Genomic DNA, 26,961 nt, shown 5'->3' on the forward strand with positions numbered 1-26,961 from the left:
AATCCTACCACAATCCTCGCCTTAACGTTCACGGCCTTCGGCTTTGCTTGAAAATTGTTAACCACGACGGGGTGAGAAATTAATCTCGGTGAGCCAACGCCTAAGCCCGGTTAGGACGTTGATTCGCTCAGACACCCTAATAATCGATCACGACAATACGGAGCAGATAATTCAATCACATGCAAGCTTTTCCTCCAGGCCACACATAATGCAATGCGGACTCGACTCAACAGTCAATCAACCAAATCAATTCACCCCCGCAAAGCATCACAGCACTTGCATGCACAGGACACCACACATAGTCCATTTATTATCAGATTTGGACCGTAGGTCTAGCACACTAGTCGGTTGGTGCTTTCCTGGCGGGACCAGGCATCGTCACTTACTTCCTGCGACGGCGTCTGATAGTCCATGTGACTCCGCACGACCAACCGTAAGACAATAATTGTCGACACGGCACGAAGCTAATAGGAATCCTAAAAAGGCTTCGGCCCATCACAAGCTGCGACCGGCAAACGTACAGACGTAAGACAATGATCGACGTGCATCCAGCAACCGGAAGACAATGATTGCCGGGACCGATCGATCGGAAGACAATGATCGTCGGAATTATCCCATTATGTGACCACTCGGGCACTTCGACAAGTAGCCAGTTCATTTCTTGGATTTAGGTCGAATGCCCATACCCGCATGTTCAAATACTTGGCTCAAGGCCATTTTCGTGCAAAAACATGCAATTTTATCTCATACGTGATCACATGGATGCGCAATTAAATCGACTAACAACTCAAGCAATTTAGGGCGATTAACCTCTAATCGGACTCCCACGGCAATCAACAACCAAACCGGCACTCACGGCCAACAATTCAACAATTCAATTAATCAATTGCGGCCGGTCGATTATTAATCCCAATTTCAATTCTAATCGCGCACTCGTCTCTGACCTATCGCTCGCTCGCTCGCGATCAATCAATCCAAATCAATCCAATCAATCAATCTAATCTAATTAGGCATAAAATCCTATCTAAAGACTAACTTAATCAATTATGGCCATTGAACCTAAACCAAGTTTCTAACCTAAACCGGCCCTAATCGAGCTACCTAAATACCTAATAATCTAATTAAACTAATCCGAACGTAATTAGCGTCCTGACCAAGAGTTAAAGGCTAACTCACCAAATTAATAGCTCGGGTGGACTCAATTTGGGCGACGGCGACACGAACTCGGCCCGGCCCGACGGCGACGACGACTCGCGGCCCAATCCACTTAGCTCCGGGCTTCAACTAGGTCAAAGCGGGCCAAAGACCTGGCGACACTTCGGGAAGGTGGCACGGGGTTCGAGGGTGGCGGCCAGTGGCCGGATCTGGCCGGAACAGTAGCCGGCCGGCGTGAACAGTGCTCGGCCAGAGCAGGGGCAGCAGAAAAACAGAGGTGTTCGGGGCTGTTTTTGGGGGTTTCGGGCTGTGCAAAGCTTGGGGGAAAGTTGGCCAAGGTCGAGGGGTGTCTGGGGAAGCTGTGGGTGGCGGCGACGGCGCCGGTGGACGGCCGGAGGCGGGCTGAACAGCAGCGACCAGAATTGCGCAGAAAACAGGGCAATTTCGGGCATAACAGGGGAGGGCGAAATCGGGCTCAATCCGAGCTCGACGAGCGTCGATCGGCTCCCAACGACTTCATGGAGCTGTGAGAGGTCGAGGGTGACCGTTTAGGGTGGTCGGCGGGTAGTGGGTCACGGCGAAGGAGGCCGAAACAGCGGCGCGAACCGGCGACGCGAAAACAGGGGAAGAGGAGCTTCGGTTCTGTTTCGGGGCTGATCGGCGGCTCCGTGGCGGCACACGGCGGTAGGGCGGCTTCTGGGGGTTGTGGGGGAGATGCTGCGGTGGCTGGTGGTGGTCGGAATGGGTGCGAGGCGGCCGGAGCAGCTCAAAACGCTCACGGACGCGAAACAGGGCAGTCCGGCGCCGAGGTGCGATTCCGACGTCCTGAGGAGGCGACAGCGGTCGGGATGGTGGCGTCGAGCTGGCAGCAAGGCGGTGAGGCGGTGGTGGTGTCGCTCGGGGCTGAGATCGCGCAAAGAAGGCCGGAGGAAGAGAAGTGTGTACGGTGGATGTGGTGGTCACGCGAAGAACAGTGAGGGAGAGAGCAGACGGGAGGGAGAGAGAGAGAGAGAGGAGAGGAAGGAGGAGAAATTAGTCACGCGGGCTGCTAGGGCCGACCAAGTTTGACTGGAAGTGGGGCCACCAGATATTTTAAATATTTTGTCTCAAATACATAATATCCAAGGGCGGTTCCGTAATTTGACAAATCGGGTCTGATTGGATTTTTGGCTCAACCGATTGGGACTAAAATTAGGAATTTCATGGGCTAGGTTCGGTCCGGAAAAGCTTTAGGCGCGAGGATTTAAAATCCTAAGTCACGGCGACCACGGTTTCGAGATCCAATCGAAACCGAACAAAATTTCGGGATTCGTCCAAATTTGTTACTTTTGTCCTTTCGATCCAAAATTTGCACCGACTAAAATTCAATTCTCCCTTTTTATTGAATTCGGGCAAATTTACTTAGTTCGAATTTCCCGGGCGTCACATGGTGAACATATCCCAAAAATAAATTGCAGGGGAGACTTTTACCGATGTAGTAGGAAGCCCATATTATGTCGCACCTGAAGTTCTGCGGAAGAGTTATGGTCCAGAAGCTGATGTATGGAGCGCCGGTGTGATGCTCTACACTCTCCTAAGTGGTGTTCCTCCATTTTGGGGGCGGTAAGGAGTTTGTCTTGTGCATTTTCACAAATGGACTTTGTGGAGGAGATTGATACTAAGCTTTTATTTTGGCGGTTGTTCTTCTTTCCAATTTGGTTCAGAATCGGAGGAGGAGATATTTGAAGAGGTTTTGCATGGTGATCTTGACTTCTCATCAGATCCTTGGCCCAACATATCTGAAAGTGCTAAAGATCTAGTCAGAAGAATGCTTGTCAGGAATCCTAAAAAGCGGATAACTGCTCATGAAGTCCTTTGTAAGTATGATAACCCAATTTGCGGATTCCATAGTTTACATACTCGGGAATGCCAGTTATTTCGTAACTTAGAAGAATAGTAGAAATGATCAAACAAGATAAGCGGGGGCCCTATTTCGGCCCTTTTAGAGTTCTACCTGTAGTGTAGACAAAAGCCTCTTCTCTCTCCTGTCATAAAAGAGGTATTTTTTTCCCCCTTTTTCGCTTCTTTTATGGCAGCTATTGTGGGGTTGCATAGGCCGTTTGTAACCTCTTAGGAGGAGAAATTTGAACTGGAGGTTGATAGATGTAGATCCAAGGTTACCTTAAGCTCGTAAATGGCCGGCGAGTTGAGTTGAGCTTGCATTGACCTTGAAACAGGGGTCTTTTCCTAAAAATATTATTATATACCAGTTAAAGGTGTCCAACATGGTCAAGAGAGGCCTTTACAAACAGTCTGGAAGAGCGTTAGTGGTGAAATACGCCGCAAGGCCGCCAAATTTTACGCAAAACCATTAGAAGTTTACTAGCTCATAGGATGACTAGCAATGTCTGAATAATTTTCAGAAAACCTGAAGGGGGTGTGTTTTCTCCTGAAATAAGTCAATATGAAAACTAATCCAAAATTTATGGAGGCTCACTGCCAGTACTGAGAAGTTGTAAGAGGAGCTAGCGGGAGTCAAATATTCTCTTTGCTTGGAAGTATGTGAAATTCTGGAATAGTATCGGAAGTCTAAGTCCACTTGCGAATTTATGCAGGTCATCCTTGGATTCAAGTTGATGGGGTAGCTCCAGACAAGCCTCTTGATTCTGCAGTCTTGACTCGCTTGAAACAATTCTCTGCCATGAACAAATTCAAGAAGATGGCCCTTAGAGTAAGTTTATGCAGCTTTAGCATTCTGGTGAAGCATATGAGTGTCGACCTTATGCTCATTGTAAACTCATGTAGTCCATATCAGTTTTTGGTAGATCTTCACTATTCATTGTAACAGATAGAAAAATCTCATCGTTACTTTAACTTTGTAGATCATCTTTTTTCTTCTTTTCTAACTATGAACTCGTACGTGTAGATCATAGCAGAGAGCCTTTCTGAAGAAGAAATTGCCGGGTTGAAAGAAATGTTCAAGATGATTGACACAGACAACAGTGGTTATATTACTTTTGAAGAACTTAAAACTGGACTCAAAAAATTCGGCGCAAACCTTAATGAGTCGGAGATGCTAGATCTCATGAAGGCTGTAAGTATTATGTTACGCAGGTGTACTGGCGTTTAGACACATTGTCAAAGCTAAATCACGTCTTTTTGCATGGGATTGATTGATTTCTCTCTGACAAGATACATACTTTTACCACAGGCCGATATAGACAATAGCGGCACCATTGACTATGGGGAATTTGTTGCTGCTACTTTGCATCTGAACAAAGTGGAGAAGGAAGACCATCTATTTGCCGCATTCTCATACTTCGATAGAGACGGAAGTGGCTATATCACTCAAGATGAGCTTCAACAAGCCTGTGAGGAGTTCGGCATAAAGGATGTCCGCTTGGAGGAAATGATCCAAGAAGTTGATCAGGACAATGTAAGCCTGGTCTTTTTCTTTTTTTTTTCGAAAAAAAAAAATTACTTAAGTATCTCCTAACAGCGACTCTGCATGAAAGTCTCGACTATCAATGCACAGACGCGAAATTTAAACTAAAAACTACAAGACAGAGACCAGGTTAAGAAATTAATTAAATCACCCATTATTCATTAATGCATTTTGCGTGGAGAAAACGGGCTTTTATAAGAAGATATGAAATCTCTTGCTGTGTGATAAGTCTGATGACCATTTTAGGAAGTTTGTGTTGCCGACTGCCTTTACATGATGACAGGACTGGCCAAAAGCGGCGATGTCCTAATAAGCAGTTGTCTGACTACTCTGTTTTTCAGAAAATTGGAAATTTCTTCGGATGGAAAACAGTTTATGCGGTGAACATGTGCTTAAGTCAAAATGTTGTTTACAGTTGAAGGCGTCTGATCATGTTACAATCCTTTTGTCACAGGACGGCCGCATTGACTACAACGAGTTCGTGGCGATGATGCAAATGGGGGACGCTGATCTTGGGACAAAGGGTCTAAAGAGCAGGAGTTTCGGAATCGGTTATAGAGAAGCACTGTCCGTCTGTTAACACAGGGAAACGCCCCGCTCAAACGGTGTCCATCCGGTAGATGGAGCCAGGGTCCACTGCCGTCAACAGTGACTATTCACCCGGTCCACGGTGAGCCTGGTGCGAACAAGTACTCCACGTCGACAAGCGAGCGTGGCTACCCAACTTCTTCTCCTTCTTTTAAGTTTATTTTTTGACTGGAAGGTTACTTGTATAGAAGTGCCAAAACGTTCAACGTCAGCAGGTGCTGGTAAATAGAAGAAAAATCCTTGAATTTTTCCTTGATGATGTTCTTAGCTGATCTAGGGAGACATAGTCGAAAGGAGGCCCTTTTTTTGGCAAACACACGCAATCATAGCATGAAGTTTGATTCCGATAAAGGCTCAGGCCAGGCCGACGAGTTCGATTCCGATAAGGGCCCAAGCGAGACCGGCGAGGTCGATCGACACCGAGCCTCGCCGAACTGGCCTCCTCAGATCTGCGAACTTCGAGCCTCACTAGATCCGGTGAAGCTCGGCCTTGTTCAAGGCTGACGCGAGCTCGACCTCGCCGTCATTAATGTCCGCATCAGAGAGGGAGGCGCCGAGCAGGGGAGAGTAAGGATCAGCCGGAGTGGGGGTAGGTCCGGCGTCGGAGGGGATTGTCTCGAGAGATAGACTGTCGGCGATGGAGGAGAGAGAGGCGTGAGGAGAGAGAGTGGGAAATGAAGCTCTGAAGAGGAAAAGAGATAAAGATGCAGCAACGCAAGAGATGAGAAAATGATTTTCTCTTTTGAGAAACGAAAATCATTTTATTCAGTTTAAATAATTTTTTGGTTGACTGAAAAATAATTTTTGTTGACCGCTCTTTTTCCGCCTCTCAAACGTCGGAAATTGAAAAAAATATTTTCCAAAATATATATATATATTTTTAAACAAACTAAGCCTAAAAAATAAAGAAAGGCAAAAAAAGCAAAAAAATGTAAACGAAGAAAATACCCTTAGTTATGACTTTCTTTGAAACAATGAGGGTACTTAAGTCCTTATTTGAAATGAGGTCCACTTCAGTCCATTATTTAAAAAATGAAAACACTTCAAGCTTTTATTTATTATTATTATTTTTTTTTGTTTCATTACTTTGATACGAGTATTTGCATCCAATAACTACATCACTTTTTGTAGGTATTCCTTGAACAATTACATTTTTTGATCTAAAACAATTACATTAAAAAAACACACCTCAAACATCTAACTTTAATTGATGAGTTTCTAATGTAAAATGGAGATATACTATTTTAAGATATGGGAAAATTGTCAAAAAAAGTCTTAAACCTTTTGTACTTTTGCCAATTCAATTATAAACCTTTTAAGTTTGTCAATTGAATTCTATACCATTTCACTTTTTTCCAATTGATTTTTATCGATCGAAAATCACTAATGTGGACCTTGGCCGTTCTACAAGGGATGGCCAGCGCTGACGTGGATCAATTTATAATTTTTAATATAATTTATTAATTTTGTTAGTTTTTTCTTTTTTTTCGTTCTTTCTTTTGGTTTTATTCTTCAGCGGTCGGCAAGGCGTCACTCCCAAGTCTAGGCGAGGCCATAATTGTTGTGGGTGAGGGGTAAGGCTGCCCGCCTATAGCCAATGGCAAGGCCGCGATTGTTTGGGTGAGGCCAACCTCTTTCACGGCTCTTGGCAGCCACCAATGAGTGTATCGTGGCCCTCGCCGATCGCTGAAGAAGAAATGTTAAAGGAAAAAAATGAAAAAATAAAAAATTCAAAAAAATATTAAAATATTAATAAAATTATCCACGTTAATGTCCGCCGTACCACGTAGGACGGCCAGAGTCCATGTTAGCGATTTTTAGCCAATAGGACTCAATTGAGAAAAAGTGAAAATATTGAGAACTCAATTGATGAACTTAAAAGTTTTATTATCACGGAAAGTTTCCCTTTCAAATATTATAGGAATTGCCATATATCTTGAAAGTTTCCAGCTCAATATGCAAGATAATTATGGTTTTATAGTCAATTAGAGTAAAGTGGAAGATACAATCATTGGACATCGGACATATGACAAATAATGCATACAATAAAAAAAAAATTCGGTCGGAGCATATAATAAGTTAATGGAAGCAAATAATAGGAGTGAAATTACATTAGATATCAAATTAAATGAGAAATTTCAGCCATTATAAATTAAAGTATACATTGGAAAAAAAAATCAACAAAGAAGAAGAAGATACCCAATATAAGTAACGGGGCCATTGTACGATGGGAGGGGATATTGACTTGTCTTCCATGTAGCAGCAGCTATGTGTCGATTACGTTTATTTTAATAAATGACAAACGTTATAAGGATTGAGTATGGTGAAGTGTTGTCTGTAACGAAATCGGCTGATGCGTTGTCCATTTCATGCAAAAATGTAGTTGCTACCTTGCTTCAGACTTACTCTATTTGGCATCAACATTTGGAACTGGAGAATTAGTTCAAATCAGGGACATCGTGAAGCAATTCGAACCGATGTTTGTTTTTTTCACTTCCTTTTTGTCGGGATGCGACACGACTGCCATTTGATATCGAACAATCGCTAGACAAATATCAAGAAACTCCCCGAGTCGGTCTGCGAGCTTCGCAATCTGCAGTGCTTAAACCTTTTCTTGTGCCCGGAACTCGAGGAATTGCCTGCAGACATGAAGAACATGATCAGCCTCCGCGTTTTGTGGATAACCACGAAACAGCAGCGTCTCCCAGAGAATGGGATCGGATGCTTGACCTCTCTGCGGTGGCTCTTCATTGGAGGGTGCGAGAATTTGGAGGCCTTGTTCGATGATATCCAATCGCTCACGTCGCTCCGTAAGTTGTTAATTGCAGGTTGTCCGAAGTTGGCCTCCTTACCACAAGGCATCAAGAATCTGAAGGCATTGGAGGATCTCTGCATTGGCCACTGCGAGAGCTTGAGGCTGCCAGAAGGTGAAAGTAACGAGGCAAGCTCCATGTCGAGGCTTCAATCCATCAGATTCAAGGAATTACCGGAACTAGTTTCTTTCCCCGGGTGGTTCGAAGGTTCTGCAAGTACGCTGGAGAGGATAAGAATTGAGGGATGTCCCAAATTGAGTGAATTGCCCGAGTGGCTGCAAAATTGTTCTTCTCTGAGAAAACTGGAGATTATAAGCTGTCCTGGGTTGACCTCTTTACCAGATGGCGTTCGCCGCATTGCCACGTTGACAGAGCTGCTGATAATTGATTGCGAGGGAACTGAGCAGGGCAGCGACGTTGAAGAAGAAGATAATAGCGAATAAATACCAGTGAAATATGTAGATTATATTGTCTTGTAAGATATTATCTTATAACAAGAGTGTGGAAATGTGTGGCTAACACCCACAGATTGGCCACTCTACAAATAACTGTGTGCTTTGTGTAAGTGTGTTCTGTCGACCCATATTTGTATTAGAGAGGACCTTTAATAATAATAATAATAATAAAAAGGTGTGTGTTTTCTTTAAGTTGGTTTTGTGTCCTTTTCATGGATTGGAAGCAAGATCGGAGTTCCACGTCGGCAGAAGGAAGAGAATGAATTGATTCTTCTTTCGCACGTTTATGAATTAAAAAAATTGGATCATGCATATAATTCAAACGATCTGTTCACTTCATTAACAATTTTCTTGCAAGTCGAATTCTTCGAGAAAGGGATGCGTTGCTGTCTGCAAAGCCAAAGTGGCTAATTTGCACTTAGCAACTCCATTTAATTATTTATGCTGGGGTTTAATTTACGCCTCCACGTATAATATTTTGCCGATGTTAAAGTTCACTCATCGGTAACTTCAGATTGTTCACATTCGTCGAAGGCCATTAATAACTTCTTATATTTTCAAGAGTAATTGTAGGGTATTTAGATTTCCAGAGTCTTTATTAATTGCGATTTGTCTTCCCTCGAGAGTCAAAGTTCTAGATCCTAGGAATTTATTATATTTTCTATTTTCCATGAGTCATTTGCCTTTCCTAAAACTTTTGTATTTCATCGATGAGTCTCATTACTCAAGCTTGGAGGATTGTTCCATGCTTGCCTATATTAGGATGTTACGATAAATGAGAATGACAAACTTGTTTTGATTGATGAATTAATTGAGCCTTTGGCTTGTTAACAAGAACGATTTCTTGTTTCTACTCTTATCCCTTAGGTGGATTCCTACGGATGGCGAATATCTTATCCCTTAGTTACTTACTTGTGTTACCTCTTACTTCTCTACGCTTTCTCCTAGCGTCGGTTGGTATCAGAGGTTCGGTTCAATGGCTAGTCATCATCGACGTGGACCAAACATTGAGTCTCCTACAGCTCGACAAAGAGACCTACGAGACGTGGGGGTGGATGATTTAAGGAGACGAGTGCAGCAACTCCAGGAGCGTTTGCAATTCTACGAACCTGCGGGACGTGATGATCTGCGTCACGATTCAGATGGTATTCCCTCCGACGAAGAAGAAGTCAACCCCTTTCTTGGTGCTCGAAGTAACGCTTCGAGTGAGGAGGGACTTCCTCAACGTCAGCATCGAAGGCCTCATGGATTTCAACGAGATTCATATGTGAATGTGGATATTCCTGGATTCGAAGGGAAACTTCAATATGAAGAATTCAGGGATTGGCTACACACGGTCAAAAGAGTTTTCGACTACAAAAACATACCGAATGATTGAATGGTGAAGCTCGTCGTCATTAAGCTTAAAAAGCACGCGACTATTTGGCGGGAGCATTTGAAGAAGCAAAGATCTTGTGAAGGAAAAAGTCGTATTGTCACGTGGGAGAAGATGCGAAAAGAATTGAAGAAGAAGTTTCTACCAATGATCTATCGGTAGAATACTTTCATCCGATTCTACAATTTAAAGCAAAAGGTGCTGTCCATGGAGGAATATATCGTGGAATTTGATCGCCTTATGATGCTTTGTGATGTTTCCGAGTCCGAAGAGCAAATTGTTGCTCAGTACCTTGGTGGACTTCGATCAAAAATCGATAATGTTGTCCAACTTCAGCCTTATTGGACTTATGATGTTTGTCAACTTGCTCTTAAGGTTGAACGGCAACTTAAAGAGGCTTGTGCTAATTCGCAATATCGGAACAAAGAAAGCCATGGGGAGAGTTCTTCTCTTCCTAAAGGAAAAGCTATGGCTTCAAAATCTGTGTTGAAGAATAGTGGAGCATCGAGTTCCAATCGCTCCAATTCTGTCAAATGTTTCAAATGCCAAGGGCTTGGATATATTGTCTCCAATTGTCCAAATCGTAAGATTGTCTCCACAGTAGAAGAAGAATTTGAAGAAGACAAACATGAAGACTCCCATAGTTCCAATGAAGAATCGGAGGAGGGAGATGAAGTTATCTATGGAGACCAAGGAGAGTCTCTAACCATTCGTAGGATCTTGAATGATATTCTAGACGGAGACGGTGTGTGGTTTCGTAACAACATTTTTCACACTCAATGCACCTCTCATGGAAACGTGTGTTGTTATCATTGATGGAGGAAGCTGTGAAAATTTCGTGGCAACCACGATGGTGGACAAATGGCACCTCAAGACGAAGAAACACCCACAACCATACAAGCTTTCTTGGCTTCGCAAGGGAAATGAGGTATGAGTCAATAAACGATGTCTTGTCCAATTTTCCATTGGAAAAAAAAAATACCGATGAAGCGTGTTTGATGTCGTTCCCATGGACACTTGTCATTTGCTTCTCGGGAGGCCTTCGCAAATTGATAGAAAAACAAAACATGGTGGGTTCAAAAATACTTATGCTTTCATGAAAGATGGAGTCAAGATCATCTTGGGTCTTTCTAAAATGGAGAGTATTCCTAAACCATCTATTGGGGAGGGAAATAATTTGCTCTCTAAATCTAAAGTTGATAAAGCTTTGGAAGATTCCATTGAGGCACATGCTTTTGTAGTGTTATAGGAGAATGAAGAACATTATGATGTTTCTACTCAAGTAAAACCTCTACTGCGAGAATTTTCGGATGTTGTTCCGGAAGAAATTCCACTTAGCCTTCCACCTATTAGAGATATCCAGCATTGTATTGGGGAAAATCCTATTAGTCCATTGGACTTAGCTCCACTTCCCATCACTTATCATTTTAGCAGAGACGCTGAGGAACATGTTGATTATCTGAAAAAGCTCGATAAGCGGGTTCGGGAAACGATTATAAAGCACAATGCCAAGTATCAAGAAGGAACGAATAAGCATCAACGGCCTACGACTTTCAAAGAAGGAGATTTGGTTTGGCTTCATCTTCGGAAGGAACGATTTCCTCAAGGTCGTCATGGAAAATTAAAGCCTAGAGTCAATGACCTTTCAAAGTGCTACAGAGGATTGGAGACAACGCATATAAGATTGAACTCCCTGGTGAGTAGACTGTTTCTACAACATTCAATGTTGCTGACCTTTCTCCTTACCATGAAGAAGAAGACAAAGGAAACTCAGAGACGAGTTTTCACGTAGCAAAAGCGTCTGATGCCGGATCATTCCTTGAAGACGTTGAAGAGTTGCCGATTCAATGAATGCTTCTCATCAATTGCGAGGTTATCGATCCGCTTCTTACTAATCAACGAATTTTACCGATATCAAAGTTCACTCATCGGTAACTTCAGATTGGTCACATTCGTCGAAGGCCATTAATACTTCTTATATTTTCAAGAGTAGTTGAATGACGTTTAGATTTCCAAAGTCTTTATTAATTGTGATTTGTCTTCCCTAAAGAGTCAAAGTTCTAGATCCTGGGAATTTATTATGTTTTCTATTTTCCATGAGTCTTTTGTCTTTCCTAATACTTTTGTATTTCATTGATGAGTCTCATTACTCAAGCTTGGAGGGTTACTCCATGCTGGCCTATATAAGGATGCTACGATGAATGAGAATGCCGGACTTGTTTTGATTGATGAATTAATTGAGCCTTTGTCTTGTTAACAAGAAGGATTTCTTGTTTCTACTTTTACCCCTTGGGTGGATTCCTACAGGTGGCGAATATCATATCCCTTAGTTGCTCACTTATGTTACCTCCTACTTCTCTACGCTTTCTCCCGGTGTCAAAAGGCAGCAGAATTCAGGCCCCTTTTGCTTTTTTCTTTCATTAGACAAAGGTATTCCAATTCTAACTGGAACGGCATCGACTTGCTTGCAAATTTCCACCAAGAATTAAGTGAACTATGCATCAGTTTGGAACAACTTCGTACATACTCCATTTGCACCATGTGTATTCCTGGCAAAAAGTCATGCTTCATTGCTGTCCTTCTCCCGATAACTGGTATCTTTCCTAGCTTATCTATCACACCTAAGAGCCCAATCGGCAAACAGCTCGCTAATCCAAAAATCATGAACCTTTCGTTAACTATGTCCAAATTGGCGGAAGGAAAATACCGATGTGGCCTTTTTCGTTTTTTTCCTATATCCTACGAGGCAATGACATGGTAAAAATGACAGGGTTGTCGGCCATTGCCTAGGATAGTGGGGTGGCAGAAGGGGTGGCTACTGCTTGGTTTCTCACACTTTCTTTTCTTTCTTTTTAAATTTTATCTTTGTTCTTAATTTAATTTAAATGGAATTTACACTAAAATCATATTTGGATCGAAACAAAGTTATTTTAGCTTTATGCTTCACGTTTTAGCCACGTCATTGCCACGCAAAAGAGAGGAAATATTATAAAAAAAAAATCGCGTCAACATTTTCCTTGAAACAAACAGAGCCATAAACAAATTTTCTACTAGGAATATAGAGAAAATCTGAATGTTCAACATGCATGAATAAGTTGCAAAATAAAAACAACCGAATCCACTTTGTAAAATACAATCGATTTTCAGTCCAAAGTATGAATTCAGCTTCCCTTCGCCAATGATTCACGCGGGATGTACTAAGAAGTTTAGGTAGGAATAATACTTCATGCGACTCGGTAAACATTCGATGGTCATTCCAATGAACCTTGGCGGTCTTGTCGTTCGGTCTAGGTGCTTAGAAACTTTTTTGTCGCTCTCGAGACAGACAAGTATGCGATAACGCGATCTGGTACATAGAGAGTCCCTTTGTGAAAAATTCAATGTATGTCCAACATTTGGGTCAACTTCACTTCCACTGTAGTTCATTTGGAATTTTGGCTTGGTGCTCATCCACCTCCTGAATTATGGACGAGTCTAATTCTTTTTGGCTTTTGGATATGATTATAGATTTGTGGTCCTTTTAAAATTAGATCTTCTTTCTTTCGGCCACATGTGACGCAGGCATAGAATGTCCAATGCCAAATGAGGAGCAAAAGTCATGGAATGGCTTGGCAATAGCAATCAGGTTCATGTGCGGTGTCTCCTCAGTTATATATGGAATCCTATGAGCACACTGATGGGTTGGCCTTGTAGGGACGGGGGCACACTAGCTTCGACATCGGCCGATCTTCGGAATCGTGGAATTTCCACGATTGAAATTAACATAGTGATCGCATATGTCCTTAACACGAGACTTCGTTTCGTCTCCCACATACATCCCGAATCAACTCGAGGCCAACCTATTTCATTTCCGTCAAATTAAGATAGGAAATTTGTAATTTCTGGGTATCGAGCATATTACATTCTTCTTAAATTAGGTGAATAGGGAAAGGTAGTGTAGGAAACAGAAGTCGAAGTGATGTGTTGCTCTTCTTTTCCCCTCTCATGCGCAGAAGCAACATCGATGTGGCATGGTCACAACAGTTCTCTCCAAGTATAGAGATTACGTGACTTGATTATAAAAGAGTCTTCAATATATTGACCCCGTCAAATCGGTTTTGTGATCTTGATGGATATATAGATGTTCAATTCAAATTATAGTAGTATCAGAATAATTAGGTAGCGATTGATTGTCGATTTGTTTGTAACAAACACTTCGTTCACAAATGTAATTCGAGTCATCAATAATTGAAGATGTTTTTTGCTTGATAGCTACACTCTTGTTCCTTTCTCTCCTTTCTAATCAAGATGGTCCAAAATTGAGTATTCGAGAAGCTGAATTATCAAATGATGTGATGTCAATTTCATTAGGTTTTATGAATTATCAAGCCGACCACCGTACGGTTAATCAATTATCGGTCTTAGGTCACTGCAAACCCAATCCTTGGTCATTGATGAGGGGTCCCGATTGCTACTTGCTAGTCATCAAGCCCATCTCACGATGGCCTCTGGTTGCCATCGGTTGATCCTAGGTCGCCAGTGATCAATCGTGGTTGCCGTCGATTTTGATCGAGCAAACCAACGTTTACCTTGGCTTATCCTCATCCTCATCGGATAGTCCAAGTGGCCTCCCACCAGTCTTAGGCCATTGTCGATCGATCTTAAGTCACCTCTTGTCAAGGTAGGTTGGGTTTAGCTTTTTCAAGGAGTTTTGAAGAAATGTAAAGCAATTTAGCCTAAAGGGTTTTGGAGAAATGCAAATACTGTTTGGTGAACTCCGCTTTGAAAAGTAACTTTGAGATAAAAGCTGTTTGATAGAAACACATTTGGAATGTGCCTTTGAGTGATTAATTTAAGCTTTTATTTTTAATTATTTAAAATTAAAATAACATTAAAAATAGAAGTTTGCAACTTTTTTCATTTATATATTAACTACAATGTTAAAGATATGTACTAATAAATTTAAAAATAAAATTAATTTATTTATTTTTTGCTAAAAATATTCAAAAGAGAAAAAATCACATTGAAAGAAATTCGATACCCGACGCAGTCACGATTCGGTAACCCAACATCTTTCATTCGTGATTATGATGGACATAAAAATAATACAATTTGTCTCTTTCTAATGTTTATGACATGTCAAATGAAGTTTTCATATCTCATTCCTCCCAAATAAGATAATTGTATTTCTTTTTTGTCTCGTTCTTAACTAAAATTTATGCATTTTAAGCTGGACAATTTTGGACCAACGTCGTGTTTTTGTTTTGTTAAATTGCAAGTATACGAACTGGGAAAAAGATGTTGTGTATCGTGTAATATTTTTTGGCACATCTCTCAATTAGGATTGGATAAAGTAGTTCTCCATAGTCCCATGCAAAAAGCTCTCTTGCAAGATATCTGATTTTTGATAGAGTAACATGCGAAATTAATACTTTTTTTTGTCCAAAAAAAAAGGATTTCATGCGAAATTAATAGTTGACAGCAACAGAAATTACCAGGTGAATATGTCCTAAAAGGATTTTGAACAATTTATGATTGGTCCATATAGATTTCCTAATCTAAATTGGTTCTAAGACTTTAAATTGGTTCAATCAAACGACAATACAAACCTTGTCGAAAGGATTTCATGATTTTAAAGTCAATCGCATTCCATACGCGAGAACACCGTAATCTTCAAGAAATGCAAATGTATGCAGATTCATCATTTTTGACCCGCTTTATGTTTACCCTTTTGCTGAAGAAGTTACGTCTGGTTGCTCTACTCTGGATCGTCTTGCTCAAAATTTCTATATCCCCTCCTCAAATTGTCGCAGAGAGCTCCAACTACAACAAAAGTCAAATTCGCACAACAGTTCACCGTCTCCGGCAAACGCTCCATCGTCGGCCGAAAACCAATTAATTTGCAAGTAAAGGAATCTCGAAAAAAACTCCCTTAAGGCAAATGCCATAAGAATATTATTTTGCTTTTTTTTTTTTTTTCCTGCTTGCAGTGATGTTTCCGGTGAACTCTTCAAACTCAATGAATCTAGAAAATCATCCATGGTAGTTTCTGTCGAATCAATTCAATGCCTAAGGCAAACTTGATACCGCAAAGTAAGAGCAGTTAGAAAATGCCGCTTGTGCGGGAGCAGAGAAACAAGAAAAGAGACGACCTTGGTCTCAGAACCCAAACACAACTCCAAAAGCTAAAAAGATAAATTTCGAAAAATTATTTACAGAGAAGAGAACCAGAATTTCGCAGAACAAATTCAAGACAACCACAGCTCGAACAAGAAAAGGGCCCGTAAAAGGACCCACCTTTTTGGGTTGAGGCGAAGTGCAGAGTGGGAGCAAGAGCGGCATGAATAAGGTAACAGAGAGAGTGAAGCGTAGATCTAAGATTGTATTTTTTAAAAAGGGTAAAAATGGATTCTTATTAAATTTTTACAGGCAAAATAGGCAATTGAGTCATCTTCATTAATTGGGGCTTCAGCATTCTGAAAATGCTGAAAGCTTAGTGCTATTGAACTTTCAATACTCTCAATGCCAACTTTTATCTCAAAGTCCTTTCAAAATAGTTGTCAAACACTCAATATTTTCCTCAATGGGCTTTGGGATCCGGAGAAGCTTTGAAAATGCCGAACCAAACCCACTCTCAATCCTGAGTGATTCCTCTTTTACTTCTAGAAGTATACCAAGATCTTTTTGTCCCATTCATACATGCAAGACATATAAAAATAGTGGTCATGCAAGATTATTTTTCACAGGAAGGTGGTCCGATGAAACTAGTTTGCAATAGGAAGATAATTCTCTTGGAGCACAAGCCAACGAAAAATTACCAAAAGAGATCTTAATCCTTTTAATTTTGGCTTTTTTTTTTTTTGGATTTTTTTTAGTCGTAAACATTTTGACAATTTGTCAAACCTTTAATTTTTTCCTTTTAATGCTGAGAAACTCTCACTTGCAAGGAATAGAAGAAAAAAAATCACCATTTGCTGGGATCGACCTTGAAACCGGACTAAACCAATTCCAAGATCGGATGGGCCGGTTCCCAATTCCACAAACTGGGAAGCAACCCTGTTTGGTCCAATTCTAGGTTCTAGGGTGTGAACCAATCACCCTTAATATTAACCTCGTAAAGCGGTGTTTCCAGCCAATAGGTCTTTAACATAGGATATATAAAGATGAGATTAGAAATCCATTGCACTCTAGGAAATCACACCTCGTAGCTCGTAATAATTTGGTCTCTTGACCACGTATATACTTCCTAATCGAGCTTAATTAATCGTAGACCTAAATTTAGGAGCGAGATGAATATCTTAGGAGACTTGATATCATAGGTATTTTGAAAATTGGAAAAAAAAAAACATATCAAAGCGTTCTTTCGAGAGACTCGTCTATCTTTTTTGAATCGAAATATATAATATTCGATAATACTTTACATGTCACGAAATGTCGAAGGGAGAAAAGCTTCTTAAAAGGGTGGAACGACGATTATAGAACTGGCAAATCACATCATTCATCGCCCTTCCTGAAAGTGGGGGACACTTCATGTCCAGCCATGACGCCGAGTGCAATGTATCACCCACAAAATCCCAAAGGGCGCGAGTAGATCAAGGGTCAGCACAAAACGTGGGGCACCGTCTTAATCACTTTTGTCTCTTGACAAATTCGAAAAAAGGAATATATTTTTAGTATCTTTTATAATGGTTGATTTGATTCTAATTTCCGTGCAAAAAAAAAATTAACACAAAAAATTAAATATGAAGTTTTTTTTTTGGAATAAGTACGATTAAGTCTTAAAACTTGTAAAAAAATGCAGTTAAGTCTTAAAACTTTTAAAAAATGAAATCAAATAGTAAATTTTGTAAAAGGTGAAATCAGATCATAAAATTTTCAAATTAATGAAATCAAGTCCGTTTATTGATCGAACTTTTTTTTGAAAATTTTAAAATTCGATTGTATTTTTATTATAAGTTTTAATATTTTATCGTATATTTTTTAAAAACTTTAGGGATTTGATTACTCTTTTATGATTAATTTTAGGACTACTTATTCCTAATTATTATTAATTTTTTTAATGAATCATCACGACCGTGGGTTTTGATGAACGGGTCACTCGGTCGAAGCTGAATTTTGTGAAATTTGGCTATTAAGGGATTTTTTTCCCCCTTTTTCCTTTTCATTTTAATTGATGGGATTTTGGCCATATGGGGCCCACGGGTGCACAAGCTGCCACGTTGTAACAGCTCACGCGCGGTTGATGGCGGCAGTTACGTGCCGTGGCTGGCCGAACGAGAGACCAATCACATACTACGGTCGTGCCACGTCAGCGGAGATGAGGACGGGAACCACCTACGGGGCTGTCTCTCGCGCCTCGGAGGATTTTACATTTTCCCCACGTTCTCCAAACAGTACAACCCCCCCCCTCTCTCTCTCTCTCTCTCTCTCTCTCTCTCTCTCACAATCATTGGTTCCTTTTCCGATTTTACCCCTTCGGTTACATTGTCGTCCCCAGTTGACCATTCTACCCTTCCCGTCCCATTAATTTTGCCTCTGCTTTTACCCAAATGACGGATCCAAATTGCGTGACATTAGTATTTTCGTGACATGAGTGACATTACTCAAATCATGCTGTCCAAATGAAAATGGATGGCTTGATTTGAGCTAAGTTTGGGATTCAAAATTTTTCAGACTCCAAAAAAATCACCTCATATTTTTTCCCTCCCTTTCAACACATGATATGGTTCAAATCAAGCTGTTCATTTTTATTTGGAAGGCTCGATTTGAGTAATATCACGCATGTCACGGAAATCTTTATGTTAGGCGATTCAAATCCCCAAATGACAAGTGCACGCTCGTCTCGTTCGTCTAAGGCTAGATGCACGATGCCACCTTTGCAAATGTCGCTCGTAAAAAATGCATCCTAGAGTGCTTTGGCAATTGCTCGGTAAGTTTGGGAAGGAGATCGGCAGCACCGGACTAGCACACGAAAGGTCTCGACTAATCCCTTCTCGGCGTGACAGAAAATAACTTTCGTACTAGATATCTACAATGGAATTGCAGCATTTACACGAGATCTTGAGGTCAACGTACGTATTGTTGTGATGTGGAAAAAAAAATATTAATAAAATTATCCACGTTAATGTCCACCGCTTTACGAGGTTAATATTAAGGGTGATTGGTTCACACCCTGGAACCTGGAATTGGACCAAACAAGGTTGCTTCCCGGTTTGTGGAATTGGGAACCGGCCCATCCGATCTTGGAATTGGTCCGATCTGGTTTCAAGGTCGGTCTCGCAAATGGTAATTTTTTTTCTTCTATTCCTTGCAAGTGAGAGTTTCTTAGCATTAAAAGGAAAAAATAATTTACTAATTAGAGATTGCTTTGAAATTAAAAAAAATTTAAGAAATCTCCGCCTATCGGTTGGTCTACTTCCTTATGTGGAACCGGAAACCGAACCGGTCTTTCTGAGGACCATCCAAAACTAACCGGTTTGGTTTGGCTTGGTTGGGATCGATGCCCAGCCCTAGTTAATACTAACTAACTAGAAATGAAAGGAAGGTTTGTTTGATTATCAAAAAATTCCTAACCCTTTTATCTTAAATCTATACTACATTCATTTCTTTGTTACTCTGTTTTTTGTGAGACAAATATGGTTGGGAGAATGTTAGTTATCGCATGTCCACAATTCCTGAAAAAATCTCTTATCCACGAGAAGAACCGAGCGACGGTATTAATCATGAACCCCAATGTTGGAAAAAGATACTGAGCGTCGGACACCAACAGCATGTACTAAAACCGAACAGATGCTAGTAGTGAAAATTGAGCAGCATTGTCAATCTACCCTTTCGAAGTTTAAAAACGAATCAAGACGTCATTTTAAAAAAAATCTCTTTTTCGAATGGGTGAAATGAATTAAATCGCCTAATGTAAATTGTCACTGCAAAAATAGTCTTGGGTCATTGTTGCTCACTCTCAAGCGGCGGTCAATTTGTCCGAGTTCGCGTCAATTGGACTTGAGTAGCTTTTAGTCGGTCATTAGGTCGACAATTGCTGGTGTGTTGTAATTCATAGTCGATTGTCCCATAATGCCCATCCTTAAACCCTCGACGTGGGTCGAGTAGTTGGTGTCGTCGGCATATTACAATTTTCAAAAGATTTTACAATTTACATGTCCGTCAATTGAAAAAATATGAAAGGTTGTCACACACATGTACATGAGTCTAGGAAACCTCATTTTGAATGGAGGCGCCTTGAAATTTTTTCATCCCCAAGTTTTAACTTCTAAATTTCTAGTAATATGTCGAGATGCTTCCACTATTCTCTTTTTCTTCTTCTTCTTCTTCTTTTTCATTTGTTTATGTCGAGGGGTTGATTAAACCCCAGCATAAATAATTAAATGGAGTTGCTAAGTGCAGAGTAGCCACTTTGGCTTTGCAGACAGCAACGCATCCCTTTCTCGAAGAATTCGACTTGCAAGAAAATTGTTAATGAAATTAACAGATCGTTTGAATTATATGCATGATCCAATTTTTTTAATTCATAAACGTGCGAAAGAAGAATCAATTCATTCTCTTCCTCCTGCCGACGTGAAACTCCGATCTTGCTTCCATCCAATCCATGAAAAGGACACAAAACCAACTTAAAGAAAACACACACCTTTTTATTATAATTATAATTATTATTAAAGGTCCTCTCTAATACAAATATGGGTCGACAGAACACACTTACACAAAGCACACAGTTACTTGTAGAGTGGCCAATCTGTTGGTGTTGGCCACACTCTTGTTATAAGAAAATATCTTACAAGACAATATAATCTACATATTTCAGTCGTATTTATTCCTTCTTCAACGTCGCTGCCCCTGCTCAATTCCCTCGCAATCAATTATCCGCAGCTCTGTCAACGGGGCAATGCGGCGAACGCCATCTGGTAAAGAGGTCAACCCAGGACAACTCTCAATCTGCAGTTTTCTCAGAGCAGAACAATTTTGCAGCCACTCGGGCAATTCACTCAATTTGGGACAATCCTCAATTCTTATCCTCTCCAGCGTACTTGCAGAACCTTCGAGCCACCCTGGGAAAGAAACTAGTTCCGGTAATTCCTCGAATCTGATGGATTGAAGCCTCGACATGGAGCTTGCCCCGTTACTTTCGAATTCTGGCAGCCTCAAGCTCTCGCAGTCGGCAATCCAGAGATCCTCCAATGCCTTCAGATTCTTGATGCCTTGTGGTAAGGAGGCCAACTTTGGACATTCTACAATGAACAACTTACGGAGCGACGTGAGCGATTGGATATCATCGAACAAGGCCTCCAAATTCTCGCAACATCCAATGAAGAGCCACCGCAGAGAGGTCAAGCATCCTATTCCACTCTCCGGAAGACGCTGCTGTTTCGTGGTTATCCACAAAACCCGGAGGCTGATCATGTTCTTCATGTCTGCAGGCAATTCGTCGAGTTTCGTGCACCCGATAAGGTCTAAGCACTGCAGATTGCGAAGCTCGCAGACCGATTTGGGGAGCTTCTTGATATTGAAGTTGCAGGATAAACTAAGATACCTCAAATGCTTTAGACCGCCAATGGAACTAGGCAGTTGGTCAAAGCTAGAGTTCTGTAGCCATAGCACTCGCAAGCGCTGGAATCGCGAAATGCACCTCTCCAGAAAGAACTCCCCAGAGGAACCCTTCTCAGACAAGAAGATGGTACGAACGCGGCTGAGTTTGCCCAAGCAGCGGCTTACTTCATCTTTTGGTAGAAGAGATGGGTCCGGAAATGATACATGCCGAGTCGTCAGGGAAATATCCTGCGCGCGCACTTTCTTGTTGGCCGTTTCGGTTTGTGCCACAGAAACGGCAAGCTCGTGAATGAGGTCGTGCATTCGCAAGGTCAGCACCGGATAGTTATCCTTGACAACATCGAAGAAGGATCTCGACCACAGCTCCTCCAAGTACTGCCGTCCGATCTCTTCCAGCTCCTGGTTATTTCCGCTGGATTGGATAAACCCGTTGGAGATCCACAGCTGGATCAGACCGAAGTTGTGGAACTCGTGGCTCTTCGGGAATATCGAGCAATAAGCGAAACATCGTTTCAAGTAAGACGGCATTAGATCGTAGCTTATTCTCAGTGAAGGTAAAATATCAGTTTGTAATTGCCAAATCTCACTATCTCTTACGTGTTCCCAGTCGCCCCGGTTCTTTTTCTCTGAATACAACAAGCATCCCAAAGTCTTCACCGCCAGAGGATTTCCCCCGCACTTGCTCACGATTTCCTTGGCGATCACCATAAGGTCCGGGTGATTCTGCTCTTGCCCTTGATCGAACGCGCACTTCACGAACAATTTCAAAGATTCCTCCTCCGAAAGGTTGGCCAAATGAAGCGGAGGGACAGTGCCCATGATTTCGGCGATCGATTTAATCCGCGAAGTCACGATGACTTTACTCCCTTCGGAAACGCCCCCTAACAAATCTCTCAGTCCCACCCAATCCTCCCTCCTCATTTTCCACACGTCGTCCATTACGAACAAACACTTTTTGTCCTTCACGAGGTCTCTTAGGCGTTCTTGCAGCTTGTCAAGTCTATCACTATTTTCTTTGTCTCCAAGGGACTCGATGATGTCTCTTATTGTCTTCTTAACTTCGAATTCTACTGGCATGGATAACCAAACTTTGTGATCGAAATGTTCGTTTACACTGTCATCATTGTATACCAATTTAGCGAGAGTGGTCTTTCCGGTACCCCCCATTCCGAGAATCGGAATGACTGCTATCTTTCCAGCTCCACCATCTTCTGACCTTATCAACAACTTTATTATCCTTTCCTTTTCTTCATCTCTTCCAATCACATTCGAAGCGGGTACAAAAGAATGAGTTTCCCTCCGCGGAACTATAGTCTTTTCTTGAACATTACTCAACAAGTTGAACTGAGTTTTCTCTTCATTGATCCCATCGAGTCTCTTTCTCAGCTCTTTCATTTTATGCGCCGTCTTAAACTGGAAAATCGAGTTGGATGGCCCCGAGGACAAGTAGCGTACCTTCCTTCTGAGGGTCGAGCGCTCGGTTGACCTTGCTCGCCTCCACAATGCCACGGCTTCGAATTCGTCTAGTACGTCCTCAGCATCATAACAGAAGTCTTTAAGCTTCGACAGCCAACGCCTCACAGCTTCATTTTTTGTTTGCTTCTGCTCAGCATCGGCGAGCACCTCCTGGATCATCTCTAGCGTGTTCTTGAGCTTCTCTCGATCATCCTTGACGCCACATACCAGCTGAATTTCTTCAACAGCCGATGAAGCCAGTTTCTCCACGAGAGGTCCGAGGATGCTCGAGACGATGTCAGTCATGGTTGTGATTGGTGTTATTGGTTTTCGAGGAGGTTTGGCGTAGCCGCTATGCAGGAAAGAAACTAGTTATCAGGGGAAGGATAGAAAAGAAGCACGATTTTTTGCCAGGTTATATAGGCAAAGGCATGGAAGATCCGAGAATCAACATCAACACTTCACCGTGGACTATAACGAGAATCGACAAATGGGTGTTAGAGATACTCACAGATCGCTCAGGATTTACACAGAAAGAGGTATTCGCGAGCTTAATCTAGCAGATCTGGAAATCTCGCAACTCTTGCACTTTCGTAGGCCTCAGAGTTTCCCCCCTGTCCACCCTAACCGATGCTCTAGCCATGCACGAAGATGAATTTTTAAGCTATCGGAAGACACCAACAGAAGCAAGGGACAATCTTTCGGAGTCAGGGAAATGGTTACCTCCAGATCGCGGTTGGCGAAAACTCAACGTTGATGCTTCGTGGTCGGAGGAGAAATCTGAAGCTTCGGTCGCCGGCATCCGTAAAGAAAGCGATGGAACCCTGATCGATGGTTTTGCCTAGAAGATCCGCGCAGACAGTACACCCCCCCCCGCCCCCTCTCTCTCTCTCTCTCTCTCTCTCTCTCTCAATCATTGGTTCCTTTTCCGATTTACATTGTCGTCCCGGATTGACCATTCTACCCTTCCCGTCCCATTAATTTTGCCTCCGCTTTTACCCAAATGACGGCTCTGAATTGCCTAACATTAGTATTTTCGTGACATGAGTGACATTACTCAAATCAGGCCGTCCAAATAAAAATGGACGGCTTGATTTGAGCCAAGTTTGAGATTCCAAATTTTTCAGACCCCAAAAAAATCTCCTCCATATTTTTTCCCTCCCTTTCAACACATGATATGGTTCAAATCAGGCTGTCCATTTTCATTTGAAAGACTCGATTTGAGTAATGTCACGCATGTCACGAAAATCTCTATATTAGGCAATCCAATTCCCTAAATGACAAGTGTGCGCTCGTCTCGTTCTTCTAAGGCTAGATGCACGATGCCACCTTTGCAAATGTTGCTCGTAAAAAATGCATCCTAGAGTGCTTCGGCCATTGCTCGGTAAGTTTGGGAAGGAGATCGGCGGCAGCGGACTAGCACATGAAAGGTCTCGACTAATCCCTTCTCGGCGTGACGGAAAATAACTTTCGTAATAGATATCTACGATGGAATTGCAGCATTTACACGAGATCTTGAGGTCAACGTACGTATTGTTGTGATGTGGAAAAAAAAATATTGTATTTGTTGGGGTTATGAGAACATTTAAGAAAGAAAACAAGATTTCATGTTAGATTTGTATCATTGGATGAATGGCATGTTGGGCAAATTCGGGTTAACGATAAGAAACGCTTTTATCAAAACAGTCAAGATGATGGATGCGGACATTTATCAAACGCTTTTATTAAAAATATTATTATATACCAGTTAAAGGTGTCCAACGTGGTCAAGAGAGGCCTTTACAAACAGTCTGGAAGAGCGTCAGTGGTGAAATACGCTGCAAGGCCGCCAATTTTTACGCAAAACCATTAAAAGTTTACTAGCTCATAGGATGGCTAGCAATGTCTGAATAATTTTCAGAAAACCTGAAGGGGGTGTGTTTTCTCCCGAAATAAGTCAATATGAAAACTAATCCAAAATTTATGGAGGCTCTCTTTGCTTGGAAGTACGTGAAATTCTGGAATAGTATCGGAAGTCTAAGTCCACTTATGAATTTATGCAGGTCATCCTTGGATTCAAGTTGATGGGGTAGCTCCAGACAAGCCTCTTGATTCTGCAGTCTTGACTCGCTTGAAACAATTCTCTGCCATGAACAAATTCAAGAATATGGCCCTTAGAGTAAGTTTATGCACCTTTAGCATTCTGGTGAAGCATATGAGTGTCGACCTTATGCTCAATGTAAACTCATGTAGTCCATATCAGTTTTTGGTAGATCTTCACTATTCATTGTAACAGATAGAAAAATCTCATCGTTACTTTAACTTTGTAGATCGTCTTTTTTCTTCTTTTCTAACTATAAACTCGTACGTGCAGATCATAACAGAGAGCCTTTCTGAAGAAGAAATTGCCGGGTTGAAAGAAATGTTCAAGATGATTGACACGGACAACAGTGGTTATATTACTTTTGAAGAACTCAAAACTGGACTCAGAAGATTCGGCGCAAACCTTAATGAGTCGGAGATGCTAGATCTCATGAAGGCTGTAAGTATTATGTTACGCAGGTGTACTGGCGTTTAGACACACTGTCAAAGCTAAATCACGTCTTTTTGCATGGGATTGATTGATTTCTCTCTGACAAGATACATACTTTTACCACAGGCCGATATAGACAATAGCGGCACCATTGACTATGGGGAATTTGTTGCTGCTACTTTGCATCTGAACAAAGTGGAGAAGGAAGACCATCTATTTGCCGCATTCTCATACTTCGATAGAGACGGAAGTGGCTATATCACTCAAGATGAGCTTCAACAAGCCTGTGAGGAGTTCGGCATAAAGGATGTCCGCTTGGAGGAAATGATCCAAGAAGTTGATCAGGACAATGTAAGCCTGGTCTTTTTTTTTTTTTTTGAAAAAAAAAATTACTTAAGTCTCTCCTAACAGCGACTCTGCATGAAAGTCTCCACTATCGGTGCACAGACATGAAATTTAAACTAAAAACTACAAGACAAAGACCAGGTTAAGAAATTGATTAAATCACTCATTATTCATGAATTAATGCGTTTTGCGTGGGGAAAACGGGCTTTCATAAGAAGATATGAAATCTTTTACCATGTGATAAGTCTGATGACCATTTTAGGAAGTTTGTGTTGCCGATTGCCTTTACATGATGACAGGACTGGCCAAAAGCAGCGATGTCCTAATAAGCAGTAGTCCGACTACTCTGCTTTTCAGAAAATTGGAAATTTCTTCGGATGGAAAACGGTTCATGCGGTGAACATGTGCTTAAATCAAAATGTTGTTTACAGTTGAAGGCGTCTGATCATGTTACAATCCTTTTGTCACAGGACGGTCGCATTGACTACAACGAGTTCGTGGCAATGATGCAAACGGGGGACGCTGATCTTGGGACAAAGGGTCTAAAGAGCAGGAGTTTCGGAATCGGTTATAGAGAAGCACTGTCCGTCTGTTAACACAGGAAACGCCCCGCTCAAATGGTGTTCATCCGGTAGATGGAGCCAGGGTCCACTGCCGTCAACAGTGACTATTCACCCGGTCCACGGTGAGCCTGGTGCGAACAAGTACTCCACGTCGACAAGCGAGCGAGGCTACCCAACTTCTTCTCCTTCTTTTAAGTTTATTTTTTGACGGGAAGGTTACTTGTATAGAAGTGTCAAAACGTTCAACGTCAGCAGGTGCTGGTAAATAGAAGAAAAATCCTTGAATTTTTCCTTGGTGATGTTCTTAGCTGATCTAGGGAGACATGGTCGAAAGGAGGCCTTTTTTTTTGGCAAACACACAAAATCATAGCATGAAGTTTGATTCCGATAAAGGCTCAGGCGAGGCCGACGAGTTCAATTCCGATGAGGGCCCGGGCGAGACCGACGAGCGAGGCCGGCGAGGTCAATCGACATCGAGCCTCGCCGAACGGGCCTCCTCGGATCTGCGAGCTTCAAGCCTCGCTAGATCCAGTGCAGCTCGGCCTTTTTCAAGGCCGACGCGAGCTCGACCTTGCCGTCACTATGTCCGCGTCAGAGAGGGAGGCGCCGAGCAGGGGAGAGTAAGGATCGGTCGGAGCGGGGGTAGGTCCGGCGGCGGAGGGGATTGTCTCGAGAGATAGACTGTCGGCGATGGAGGAGAGAGAGTGGGAAAGGAAGCTCTGAAGAGTAAAAGAGATA

At 41.9% G+C, this 26,961-nt stretch overlaps 3 protein-coding genes across 3 annotated transcripts; 2 read left to right on the plus strand and 1 right to left on the minus strand.

Annotated features, from left to right (window-relative positions):
- The first annotated feature begins 1,869 nt into the window (after positions 1-1,869).
- On the plus strand, positions 1,870-5,351 carry LOC125312703 (calcium-dependent protein kinase 1-like). The gene is made up of 7 exons (XM_048271813.1): positions 1,870-2,128; positions 2,613-2,757; positions 2,806-3,011; positions 3,750-3,865; positions 4,061-4,228; positions 4,346-4,570; positions 5,034-5,351. Exons 1-7 carry the CDS (start codon positions 1,870-1,872, stop codon positions 5,157-5,159), a joined length of 1,245 nt encoding a protein of 414 aa, XP_048127770.1. The 3' UTR covers positions 5,160-5,351.
- A 15,271-nt stretch (positions 5,352-20,622) lies between these two features.
- LOC125312704 (putative disease resistance protein RGA3) lies at positions 20,623-23,109 on the minus strand. Its single transcript, XM_048271814.1, has one exon. It carries the CDS (start codon positions 23,107-23,109, stop codon positions 20,623-20,625), a length of 2,487 nt encoding a protein of 828 aa, XP_048127771.1.
- Positions 23,110-24,835: 1,726 nt separating this feature from the next.
- LOC115733928 (calcium-dependent protein kinase 17-like) lies at positions 24,836-26,257 on the plus strand (the record flags this gene model as incomplete). The annotated part of the gene is made up of 4 exons (XM_048271943.1): positions 24,836-24,961; positions 25,157-25,324; positions 25,442-25,666; positions 26,131-26,257. Coding segments are annotated over 4 exons (645 nt in total), but the record flags the coding sequence as incomplete, so codon positions are not given.
- Positions 26,258-26,961: the final 704 nt, after the last annotated feature.

This window comes from Rhodamnia argentea, chromosome 10, assembly GCF_020921035.1.
Source record: "Rhodamnia argentea isolate NSW1041297 chromosome 10, ASM2092103v1, whole genome shotgun sequence".
NCBI lineage: Eukaryota > Viridiplantae > Streptophyta > Magnoliopsida > Myrtales > Myrtaceae > Rhodamnia > Rhodamnia argentea.

What these genes read in the sequence shown, in the direction of transcription:
- LOC125312703 (XM_048271813.1), top strand. Translation starts at nt 1,870, where the DNA reads ATGCTGCGGTGGCTGGTGGTGGTCGGAATGGGTGCGAGGCGGCCGGAG. An exon ending in GTTCCTCCATTTTGGGGGCG is followed by an intron (nt 2,758 to 2,805) that starts GTAAGGAGTTTG and finishes TTTGTGGAGGAG; the next exon opens with ATTGATACTAAGCTTTTATT. An exon ending in AAGAAGTTGATCAGGACAAT is followed by an intron (nt 4,571 to 5,033) that starts GTAAGCCTGGTC and finishes CTTTTGTCACAG; the next exon opens with GACGGCCGCATTGACTACAA.
- LOC125312704 (XM_048271814.1), bottom strand. Translation starts at nt 23,109, where the DNA reads ATGACTGACATCGTCTCGAGCATCCTCGGACCTCTCGTGGAGAAACTG.